The 12,642-nt window shown below is 40.2% G+C and overlaps 1 protein-coding gene across 1 annotated transcript in view; it reads left to right on the top strand.

Moving 5' to 3' along the window:
* The window catches only part of sh3bp5b (SH3-domain binding protein 5b (BTK-associated)), a 36,436-nt gene that overhangs the window by 16,682 nt on the left and 7,112 nt on the right, over nucleotides 1–12,642 (top strand). The window contains exons 5-7 of the mRNA XM_046043834.1: nucleotides 7,843–8,007; nucleotides 8,351–8,481; nucleotides 11,413–11,455. Coding sequence (XP_045899790.1) covers nucleotides 7,843–8,007; nucleotides 8,351–8,481; nucleotides 11,413–11,455 — 339 coding nt within the window. The remainder of the gene's footprint in view (nucleotides 1–7,842; nucleotides 8,008–8,350; nucleotides 8,482–11,412; nucleotides 11,456–12,642) is intronic.

Genomic DNA, 12,642 nt, shown 5'->3' with positions numbered 1-12,642 from the left:
GGCACAGTGTTTTGCGGTTGGGCGGGTTTCCTTTTGTTCTTATGACTAAGAACATTCAATGGGGTGTAATAGTGTGTGTGTGTGTGTGTGTGTGTGTGTGTGTGTGTGTGTGTGTGCTTGTTCCTTGCATGCATAGAAAGAGAAAGATTCTTTTTATTTTCTTGGCTTGGATTTAAATGTCCTTTCCTCTCTGTGGTCATGGTCATGACTACCTCTGCTGTTGTCCTGGTTGGTTCTTGGTGTTCACCGCACAAACGGCAACATCAAATGTGGGTTTGCTGAAGGCCGGGGTTAGTCGGGCAACCTGAGACAGACCCTGTGTTTACATCACTCACGTCTGTAATAGACGTAATTGTCCCAGATGGTGCTTCCTCTTTGGAGGAAATGAATTGCCCGACTTGATTGAGGAGATGAGATAAAAAAATAATTGAATTTCCTGGAAAAATGGCCAAATCAGGTCACTTTGAAAACAGATACTGTCTCCTCTAAACCCCCCTCCTTCTCTCCTTGTGTTAATTGTAGTAGACATACAGATTTTGGATTTGTCTGAATTCCTGGACAAGTGGAGGTCAGTCAATCAGTCTTGATATCACTGAGCACTCCAATTGCTGCTTATCATGGATGTAAAGAACGCAATTCAAGCCATCCCTCCCTGGATGAACAAAGGAGAAATGTGTACATGGCAGTGCATTTCATTTGTTAACGGGAGAAACTGAGAAAAACCGACCTCAAAGTCTTGTTTTTACCACCACGGGGACGACGTGAAGGTCAACGGAAAGTCTTTAGTAATCTAAAGGCCCGTTTCACCACGTCTTTCTTCTACAGTAACTGTCCTCTCTGTCTGTCCTCCCTTATCTCTTCTCCCTTTATGTTCTCTCTCTATCAAAAGTTTTGAAAGCTATTATGTGTGCACACACTATATATTCCATTTTTACGAGCCATGAAACAATTATACTTTTCTTTGCTGCTGTATGCATATAAAGCACTTTGAGTTTACTTGCCTTAGAAATTTAATCATTTTCATGCACACCAGTGTGTTGAGTTGTCTGTCATACATTTTACTTTTCAGTCTGTTTGGAAGGATAAACCCAAAATTTGGACAGGATTTTTATTTATTTTTTTTAGGGAAGTTTGGGTGACTTAAAGTTTTCATCATCTGTTACATTGATTCTGTCCTCATGTGACCATACATAAAAATAATATCAATGAGGTGTACAGATTACACATTACCCACCTCCCCCTGTAACATGTATCCTCTCGGAATGACGCTGAGAGAGGCTAAAATGGAGATGGTTGATTTCAACATATTTTCTAGTTTCTTTACTTACTTCAATATTATGATAAGAGTTGTTTTTGTTAAGAATCCATAAGCAGAGTGGCTATCAGTAGTAAACCGTTTGTTTATTCTATCTTTGTTTTCCTCCCTGCTTGCATCATCCTATTTCCATTCTTTCAGTTAACAAACAAGTTAACAAAGCATGTTTTCACTGTTTTAGGGTCTCTTGAATATTTGAAGCGCCTGTACAGCCAAATTGCATTTTCTCCCAGAGACCGACAGAGAGGGCTTCTGAAGTTCTGCATTACTTACACATTGGCTTCCCTCTGGAGAGTCGTCACTCTGAAAATTTCATGGGCCTCATGCAGAGTTACTAAAATATGAAGTCGCAGCGCAAATGAGAGGGAGAAAGAGGGAGTGAAGATGATGCTGAGAACAGATTTGGAGAGACGTGTAGAAGGAAACCGAGGGAAAGACTAAGCAAGAAATGGAGGGAAAGGGATGTGAAAGAGGCAGACAGAGAGGCAGATATGTGGCAAGCAAGAGAGATTTAGTGGGATATAGAAAGTGACAGATGAGGAGCGAGAGAAAAGGGATGGATGAAGAAGGGAGAGGGAATGCGATGGGGGGAGAGATGGAGATAGATGGAAGAAGACGGGTAGATAAAGATAGAAACGGAGGGGTTGAAGAGACGGGGTGAGAGAAAAGAATGCATTAGAAAGACAGCATGAAGTAAGACGGGAGAAATGGGCAGAAAATCAGTCAATCACAAATTGAAGAAATGATTTAGGGAGGGAGAGAAAGAAATAAAAAAAAAAAGGGGAAAAAAAGAGACTATAGAGGAAAAAAAATGGAGAATTGAGAGGCTAAAAAGTGTTTATTCTCGTCACACTTGTTCTAAGTGTGATGCAGCACACACTCACTCTGTTAAAAGCAGAACTGACCTGCTGTGGTTCTGACAGCTTTGTTGACTAAATTCAGCTCAAACTGAAGAAGCAGTTACACGTGAGAACTTGCTCTGCTCTCCTCTTCTGGGGGGCAGCAAACCAAACTATTGTCTTAATAATAAAAAAAGTCAGGCAGTAATTTGTCTTTTTCATCATTCTGTGAGCAACTGTGATCCGATCTGAGTCAGCAGGGCGCAGTGAAAGGAGTTGGTTACCTTGCTGAGGTAACCAGCCTGTTGCCTGCAGCTCTTCCTCTAACAGCTCGCTGTGGCTGCTTCTGATTCTTCCACTACTCCCCACAATATTTTAAACTGATCCGCTGCCAAAAAAGGCATGAATGCAAGTGCTAATGTCACTGACAAACGCATTGAATTTCCTGTGACTATTTCATAATAAAACAAGTGCTTTGCCAGTTAAATGTTTTTAGTGTGAAGCCGTAGCAGTAGGATACGGTCGGTTTGCGTTAGAAGTACCTTAATACAGGATTTTTGTCGCCACCAATAGACTGTTCGTAATACTGCAAATGCGAGGGCTTTCATCAGTGGGCCATAATAATAATAATAATAATCATCTTCATTTATAAAGCACTTTTAAAAAAAACAAGTTACAAAGTGCTTTAACAAGCGCGAAGACAATAAAACTAAAATAAAAACTAAAATAAAGCAAGAAAACACTTAAGAAACTAAATTACACATTAAAAGTAAAGTGTGTGTGTGTGTGGATAGATAGATAGATAGTTAGATTGATCTATATATCTATATAATCAACTAAAATAAGTTCAGGCTCTCCTATAAAAGTATGTTTTAAGAAAGGGCTTAAAAGAGTTCACTGACTCAGACAGACAACAGACCTGTGCCCGGGGATCTCAAGGTATGTGCTGGTGCGTAGGTCACCAATGTGATTTGACATTTATTTATTATTATTTATTACTTTAACCTTGATTTTTCTTTGACAAGCCCTCAACATTTAAAAAAGACCATCTAATGTCGTTTCCCTTCGTGAGCAGAGTATTTAATGTCTTCGCTGACAGAATGAAGGAGGCGGGGGAAGGATGGAGAGGGAGGGAGTGAGCACGTGTACGAAGGGTTCCTCGTGGGCAATGTGACAATGGATGAGGAGGAGGAGGAGGAAAACAACAGCACAAGTGGCCCTTTGAGGCTGCAATCATTAGAGGGGTGACAAACGGAGAGACGACTTTATTAGTCTTTGCTTTTCTCAGATCTCAACTTTAATCAGTCTAAAGGCTGTAAAGTTTCCACCACAGCCCCTTCATTCCCACTGTAAACATGAGGAGGCTGGCACTCTCAACACTCAGGGCTGTTTGGTTGGACGACGTTTCCACGCCATGACTTGCGTTGTGACCATGGCAACCACAGAAACCAGACAGAGCAAAATGATGTAGGAGCTAATTTTAATGATATCAGAGTTGCTGAAATATATATACATCTTTTCACCGGCAGATAACAAACCGTATGCTGGTGTGGGTCAATAAACAGTGCTCATTATGTTATTAAGCAAACCTTGCTGCATTAATCATGCGATCGAGAAAATGGTACTCTTGGTCATTGTGATTGCTGCTAAAATTTCACTGCAAATGGTCTGTGGTGGAATGGGGAGAGGGGTCGTCCGCTTACCGGATGGTCTGTGGTTTTGGTCCCCAGCTCCCCCAGTGTCTTTGTGCAAGACGCTGCACCCTGAATTGCTCCCGATGGGCTGTTCCATCAGTGTGTGAATGTGTATTAATGAGTTTCTGCTTCTGGTGGGCAGTCAGCACCTTAGCCTCTGGTCGGAAAGACTAAAAAGGCACTTCACAAATACAGACCTTTAAGCTGTTTTATGAATTATAACTGGATTTTTGTCCTTGTATTGCATATTACCTGGGATTGTTTTGACAATGTTTATGCTGCTCTCTTGGCCAGGTCTGAGCACACCTTCACTGTGCCAGTCTCTTGTTAAATTGAGTGAGATGCTAATGTAATATCCTGGGTTTAGCATGCCTGATCAGTTTAAACAAAATCATCATTACAGTTTTTTTTGGCTTAGAGCTCAAGGAAAGGACAAGGGCACATGTCGATGGACACATGTTCTTCGTGTATGACGACAGGAGACACTACTGTAGGCTGTCTGTAGCATTCAGTCATCATGTGCATTCAGGCGGCGTGGAATACAAAGCAGAACACATGACGGCAACAAGGCTGAGGTTGTTTGCTTCTTGCTGTGCTGGCATGTTGATGATCATCTATAATTAAATTACAGCGAGCACGCGGTGATGTCAGAGCATCTGCAGACGAGAGTTGGACCGCGAGAGCTGATGGAAGACAGATTCTGGATCTATGGATTGAAACTGACAATCCTTATCTTTTTTTTTTTTTTTCTCTTTTTTTTTTACAAATATTCAGTGTTTAAATTTCATGTTGCATCGACTGCATCAGTGTAATGTAAGTAAACCAATAATAAAGACACACTTATTACATAAGTACATAAATTGGAATCCATAAAGGTTAAGAGGTTTCCGCTGACAAAGAAGTTGTTATCTTCAAGTGATGAAGGCCAAACTAATTTATCAGTCTTAGCCTGGTAAAAATGACAGATTTACTGATAACATATTCACTGACCTGCATTTCATACACACCTAACTTTTTAGCCTTATTCATTCAAGCACTGATACTCTTTATACAGTACTAAGTCCCTAATTCATTATTTTCCCCCAAACTGTCATAAGATTAATGAAGGTGAAAATCCAATGAAGCTTAATTGTGAAGCTCTTTGGGAACCACACAGAACAGACAGCAAAGTTTGTACAGTAACTCAGTTGGCATAAACTGGGTCAGTAGAATCAACTCCTGATTTAATATTTAGCAAACTGTCTCCAGCTGCTTCATATTCATGTTGTTGTTCTCTCCTCTCCTCTTGCTTGAGCTCTTCCTCTGAGTCGAGGTGTTCGCTTCAAACTTCAGAAAACTTGAGAAATGCTTGTCAAGCTCTCAGCGGGAGAAGGAGAGGGAGAGATGAGTGTCAAAATATGTTATGATTCACTGATTTCATACTGTACATTATATTTGCTTACATCATAGGTGACTTTTTTTTTTTTTTTTTCAGGGAATCCTGTGGGTCACGGGATTCCCGCGGGATGGGAGTACATTGCACCATTCATTACAGGACTGGCACGGATAGGAAGGGAATCATAGTGAGCTGACGCTGGACAAAACCGCAGCACAGCCGCTGTCTTTGTCGGTTTGCAATTGCTGTCTCATATATTTCACGTTGTTACTTTGTCATTTTGTGGGCTTCAACTACGGATAACGGCTCTCTGAGCCTGTTTCACTCTCTGCAGGCTAACGTTACATATCCACATAGAGCATTTCAGATTTTTTTGCTTCTACTGTGGTTGAATAGAAATCAAATTATAATTGCAATATCTGGCAGAAAATTGCAAATAGATCTGTTCCCCAAATCGTTCAGCCCAAGTGTAAAGCAACACCACTATCATCAGTGTCAATATGGGTCATCGGTTAAACTTCAAAACATTTTCAGACTTACTATTGAGCACTATGGTCTCTCTTGACCATAATCACTAAATGCAATGCCACTACTGAATGCTAGGATTGCAGAAGCAAATTTAGTAAGTTATGTATATTGCTACTTTAAAATCTTATTAAATGTAGGCCGCATAATAGCAGAATAATAGCAATAACACCAATAAAGAAGTGAGGAGGAGACAAAGGATACAACTGTCTCTTTTAAAAGTGGCCAAAACTCCGTCATGTTGACGTCTTTGTCCCTGACATGACACACAGCTTGTGTCTTTGCCCTCTTTCTGTATCTCTTTCACACATTAACACAGACAGCGCGTCCTTTTACTTTGCTGCTGTGAAGCTGAAACAGCTGAAGTGAAATGGGAGCGTTGCAGAACCTTTCCAGTCCCTGTGTAGGTTTCAGTTGCCTGCAGCGTTTCGCACTGAGCAGTGCAGCTGATGTGTTCATGTTAGCTGACAGCACCCACAGACAGATGGGTTTCTTTCCACCTCACACACTAACATACAACATACAACACACAACTAAATAAATATAGCTCACTGACACAGAAAATTGTTTTTACTCTCTGTCATCTTTTCAGTCACTTCAACCATCAGTTTTATTTACAGCAGACAAAAATACTGCTTTATTGCAATATTGGATGTATTGTCGGGTATTTATTTCATTGGTTGAGTAGAAAAGAAACATTCCTATCTGGGTATTTTACTCACAGCTGAAATGATTATTTGATCAATCAGTTAGATGATCGACAGAAAGGTAAACAGCAAGTATGTAAGCAAAAATGCCCCAAATGTTCTGGCTCTGGAAAATGTTAATGTATATATTTCTCTATTTTCACACATTTTATAGACTAAATGATTAATTAATGAATCTAGAAAAAGTTTAGGTCACATCTGCTGTGAACCAACAACACTTAAAAAACGTTTCCAAGACTATAAATGTCCATTTATGCACAGGAAAACGCACATGCCTTCACATATAACAGTCTTATCTTGTGTTAATAGTTGCAGGGTGGAGCGGCTCAGCTGTATGGCTTCATACCACTCACACAAATGACGTCAGTGAACTCTATTTAGCAACACAGAGCGTTGCTGTTGGGGTTTCGCGCAGTAAAGTTTCTATGTTTTACTCCTAAAAATCTAGGTCACGTTTGGCCTGATCAGTGTGTGCGTTTGTGTGTGTCATGTTTTCTGGACAATCTCAAGAACTTGTGGATTAGTTGATTTGATTGGATTAATAGATTATTGATCGACAGAAAATTGTCAAGAAGGTTTAAGTTTTCAAGCACAAATAGCAAACATTTGCTTGTTCTGTCGTCGGACAAAACAAGAAATCTGAATATGCCTGCAATGGGAATGTTGTATTTAAACTGACTAAAAGACTGAAAAGATAACAGATTTATTGATAATGTAAACGGCTCTAATTTGAAGACCTGAAATATTTTGGGGAAAATGGAAAAAATACAGAAAATCGCTTAAAAAAAAACAAAAGCTTCAAATGATGAAGGCCATTTAGGCTTGTTCTGAACCAGAAAATTAGGACAGTGGTTACTCAGGAGAAGAAAAACTGTACAGGAAAAAGACAGGAAACACATTGAAGTTATGTACTGTGCGGTCCCACAGTGGACTCACGTAGAATTTGGTCTGAATATGAGAAGAGGCTTGTGGGAGCAGCTGAGGTGTGAAGATTAAGCAGGTTTCACTACTAAATGATGTTTAAGCTGAACCACTGCTTTATAGGTACCAGATGTAACATGTAGTAAGTGATTGAGTAAATCTGCCTCTCGATGACCACAATGAATAAAATCCATCTAATGGCTGTAGATAATAAATATACTGGGGCTGTTAGGAGCCACAGACATAAAGGAGCCAATGTGTTTTGATTGTGTGAAGTTTTCTTCAGGCAGCAACAAGCACACATTTATACTGCAGAGAAACACTCGTGTCTGCCAGCACAGCTGGTCTGTGATGCGTTACATCAAAGGGATCCAGGATGATAAGATTGAATGATTAGTCAATTAATCAGTGGACGACAAATTAATCAACAACAGTTCTGATGATGGATGATCTCGCTGTCTTCCAGGCCCAGCTGGAGGCCCAGAAGGCCACCCAGGACTTCCAGAGAGCCACAGAGGTCCTCCGGGCTGCGAAGGAGACCATCTCCCTGGCTGAGCAGAGGCTCCTGGAGGAGGACAACCGGCAGTTCGACTCCGCCTGGCAGGAGATGCTGAACCACGCCACCCAGCGGGTGAGGAGGGGGAGAGAGGAGGGCTGACAGAAGAGCATTATTTTATTGTATATTTAGTTGTATATTTTTTATTCTTATATTTACATATTTTAGTTGATGGTTGACAGAAGTAACTTTGTTTAAAATCCTGTTTAGTTGACATCGTTTGATTGAACACACGGCTGGTGTGGGATTCAAACTTGTGACCTTGTATTGACAGGAGCTGCTTGGGCTTCCTGCTTACTAATTAAAATCTTTAGCAAAATGCAATTGACGGTTGAAGGAACGCTTAAAGGGCTGAGGTTGACGAAAGATATTTAACCTCAGGGCGTGGCTGACTGTGAGTTGTGATTGGCTGTTACAGGTGATGGAGGCGGAGCACACAAAAACGAAAAGTGAACTGGTGCACAAGGAGACGGCGGCCAAATATACAGCAGCAAACAGCCGCATGAAGCAGCTGGAGAAAAAACTGAAACGCACCATCAACAAGTCCAAGTAAGAGGCTCAGCCTGCTGTCACACCGCTAACAACCACATCAAGTTGAACTGCTTGTTGTTAATGTTGTGGCAGAGAGGGATATTTTGGGGTTATAAAGTCATCGTTCAATGACACTAAAGTTGTGATTTCACCAAAAACCTTTCCACATTTCCCAAGCTGACATGCTGCTTTAAACTGCAACTTTCTATTCTCCATTCAGCTAAAAGTGGTTTCTCTCTAAAGCAGTGAAACTGGTCCCCAGTCAAAACCACATCTAACTGGTCTGGTTTATTTCCAACAGCCAGGTGTTAGAGGGGAAGTCGGACAAACCTGGTGCTGTCACGAGGCGAAATCTTACTGAAATATCAAAGCTTTAAGAAAATGATGTGGTTGAAACGTCAGAATTAGTTTCCAGGTGAAATTAAAATATGATAAATAAAAATTCCAGGACACAGAATTTCCCTGTGCAACGTTTTTTTATTGCCTTTCAGTATTTCTGTAACTATGTGCACATTTTCCAAGCAAATTTAAATTTCTGTGGTATTTTTGCACTGTATCATCTGCCATTCATCATCATCATTTGAGTTTTTGTTGGTAGTTCTGCTTTTAGTTGTTAAGGCTAATGCAGCTTATGCTAACTGCCTTGTTCCTAATTTTATATTCCAAACAAATCTGAGATGTAAAACGTATCAATTGCGATTTTGTGGCCAGTGGCATTGTTATGTTTTGTTAAATATGAGCCTTGAACACTTTTCTTATCTGTAAGCTGCCTGCACACAGGTGGAAGCAGTCAGAGCTCAGTGTTGGTTAATGAAGAACATGACACGCATCTCAAGCAGCCTTTCTCTTGCCTTCTTCATTAACGGGCTGTCAGGACCTTCAAAGTACATTTCCCTGTTGAGTAAGAGTATGTTTAGAGTTCTGGGGTAAGTTAGTGAATTTAACCTTCAGTAAAACTTCAGTTTAAACACTGAGACGTTACATAAGACCCTCCCTCAACCCCCATGTCTATACCTTATTGCTCAGAGCCCGTGGAAGGCCGTGTCAGCCTCCAACTGTTACTCTTCCAGAAGCAGAAGTGAGCAGACAATGTACAGATAACTTGTTGCCAGTGATACATGAACAGTTACTGAGAAGTCTGAAAAAGTATGTGAAAGGGAACTAAAAGTATTAGTTTCTGTGTGCTGCGTGTTCCCTCCTAGATAAATCCAGAACAGATTTAGTAAACACATTTATGTCCTTACTAAACAGAATTACATTTATTTTCCCTTTAACAATGAATTTCCTGGTATTCTTCCAGCAATGTTCATTTATGGTTTCAGAACTTTTATTCTCTCTAAAGTCAGAAACTGGTTGGTATTTCCCCACTTGTTTTTCAACAACAGCAAAATCCCCAAAATATTTTTCCCTGTAATGTTACACACATACAAACCAGAGCAAACTCCTTGTCTACTTGGCAATAAAGCTGATTCTGATATTTAGGACTAAATAAGCAGCAATCAAAGTTAAAAAACATATTTTTCAAAAAAATTCCTAATCTGCTTAATCAGGACTGTGGGTGTGTGGTCACCTGTTCCCAGCTGAGCCGCGCCACTTCCAATGACAAATTTGTCATATAAAACAACCAAATGTAACTTTTAAAATAGTGTTTTTATGTCGGAAGTATCACAGTAATCAGATTGAGAACTTAAGTTCTTATTTCAAGTTTGGCTTTCTGAAACCTGATACAGCACACCTGCATTGGAGCACATGCACAATAACGGTGCAAGATGTCAAATATGGAGAAGGAAGGGAAAAAAAAAAAAGGAACAAAAAGTGTTACGCACATACATGTATCTAAAGATATTTGCACAAAAGTGAGCAGATAAGAAGCTGAACAGTCTTTGAGAATGTGTATGGAACCCTTAAACCGTGATGGTGACATGTTCACTCAGCTGCTTAAGTCCAAACATTAAATTAAAATGGTAAAATTTGTTGGAAAATAAATCATTAAGTTATTTGAAAAAAATAAAAACATGCGATTTGATGCAGCACAGTTTGAGAAGTGACAAAGACTGACAGCTTTGTCACTAAGGTAACCAAACAACTCAAACTTTATCACTGCCTGACATTTAATCATGACAGTCTGACAGTCTCTACTGTAAGAAACTGGGTGAAAGGTCAAAATGAAACACTCACTGCAACTTACAGAGAGGAAGTAAATGCGCTTACTAGAGGACATTCAGGAAATACATTTACTTAAGTACAATTTTCAGATACTTGATAATTACTATTTTATGGTGCAATATGTCTACTCGCCTACATTTAAGATGTCCGGGACTTGTACATGTAAATGAACATCCTTTACATTAACGCCTTTGCCAAACGTGTTCACACAATGCTGATTAAGCCGATCACCACCAGTGTTCGCAGTATACCGGAGTTGTTAAATCTGGTGTATGTGGTGACGTTACCGCGACCCAACCATTGTGACAGCAGCAACTCTGTATGGCAGAGCCTGCATGTCACAAGCACTTGTCGACAAGAGACCCTAGTTCCACACCGCACTGGTTTAAGCAAAATTTTGACTCGTGATTAATTAGAATGCATGTTTAAAACTAAAACTGTATTTGTTATATTGTCGATTCTCTACATGTTACTTAATTTGGGGTTCTGGATAGGTTTGGGTCCAGCTCTTGTAATTAGCAGCGGTTGGTTCTGCATTTGTTTTGTTTTTTCTGGATTCTGTCTCGCTGAATTATCATCTGCCGCCTTGCTGTGCGTCTCCTCAGCAGGGTGTTAATCCGTTCTGCATCGTGCGCTCATCCGACATCACAACCCCTTTACCTCCCTCTCCTTCTCCAGGTTGCCATGGTGATGATGATGTGGATACTGCTCCTTTCTGGGTTACTCTGTAGTTTTCCCTCTGATCTAATCTTTTCCTCTCCTCCTCCTCCTCCTCCTCTGCAGGCCCTACTTTGAGATGAAGGCGAAGTACTATCTGCAGCTGGAGGTACGTGACGGCTGCTCGGGCTGTAATTTACTTCCCTCTCGACCCCACTGATCAAGTATTAAATACCTTAACCACAAACTCCAAGCACTCAGGATCTGTTGACTCACCACGTCAGGCTGCAGTGTTGTATGTTCCCTTTGTGTGTGTGTGTACATGCTGTAGGTTAGTTTGTGTGCTTCAGGCTGTAATCTGATTTGAGTTGTTTTTCTTTTCTGTGATTCGAGCACAAATTGCGGCTGTTGGCAGTGTTAGGAACAAAGAACATCTGGTTAACATCAGTCTGGAGGCTGTGCGACACAAAGTCTTATATTAACGACCCATTTTCATATCAACTTGAAGGAAACTCCTCCAGAAAACAAACACTCAAAAGGTGACTGAAAAGTTTGTCTTGCTTCTACACAGAGGATGGCACCTGTAGTCACACTGGATTTGCAACAACCAGTGTCAAAACAGATCAAAATGCACCATAATCCATTGATCCACATGTTAAATATGTTCCAAAAATTTCATCACAACAGATCTTGCTCCCACAAATTAGCATTTTTAGTAGCATCGCCCTCTAATGATTAGTGATTTGAATCATTGGTTCACGTTTTCAATCAATTACCTGCCGTCATTCCAAGGAAGACTCCATGGCAGGCTGCAAAACTTTAGGAAGCATGACCTTTTTCCATCACGGCTAAACGATCAGTGGTTTTTCTACGGCTGTTGCTGTTTAGTGTCCGTCCCACTAATTCATCGCATGTATCTGTGAACCATCATTGCAGTGACCTCTCGATCATCACTATTAAATGTCAGAAAAGTGATGAATTATTGTATTGAAGAACGACAAAATTAATAATTATTCTTAAATAATTTTAAATTAAGTTTATAAATTCACCTTTGACATTTTGACTGTGTCGCCTGGAAAAACATCAGGGAAAAAAAACCCTAAAATGTTTTACTCTAAGGTTACATTGCTTGTGCTTCATGTCCACCTACATCACCCACAGCTATCTCCAGAAAACTGTGTGAGGTGTTTTCTTCTACTATACCAGTTTTTGTGGCAAATGGCATGTAAATGGTTTTTATGAGTTAGATCTATGTATCTAATTAACTGAACCACCGTCATCAAAACCCCAAATGAGGGAAAACCTTTTGGAAGAATGAGGTTTCATCTCTCCACTAAAGTTCAATGAGAATCTATA

Source organism: Micropterus dolomieu, linkage group LG03 (genome assembly GCF_021292245.1).
Source record: "Micropterus dolomieu isolate WLL.071019.BEF.003 ecotype Adirondacks linkage group LG03, ASM2129224v1, whole genome shotgun sequence".
Taxonomy (NCBI): domain Eukaryota; kingdom Metazoa; phylum Chordata; class Actinopteri; order Centrarchiformes; family Centrarchidae; genus Micropterus; species Micropterus dolomieu.
This window is presented reverse-complemented; position numbering and strand designations above follow the sequence as displayed.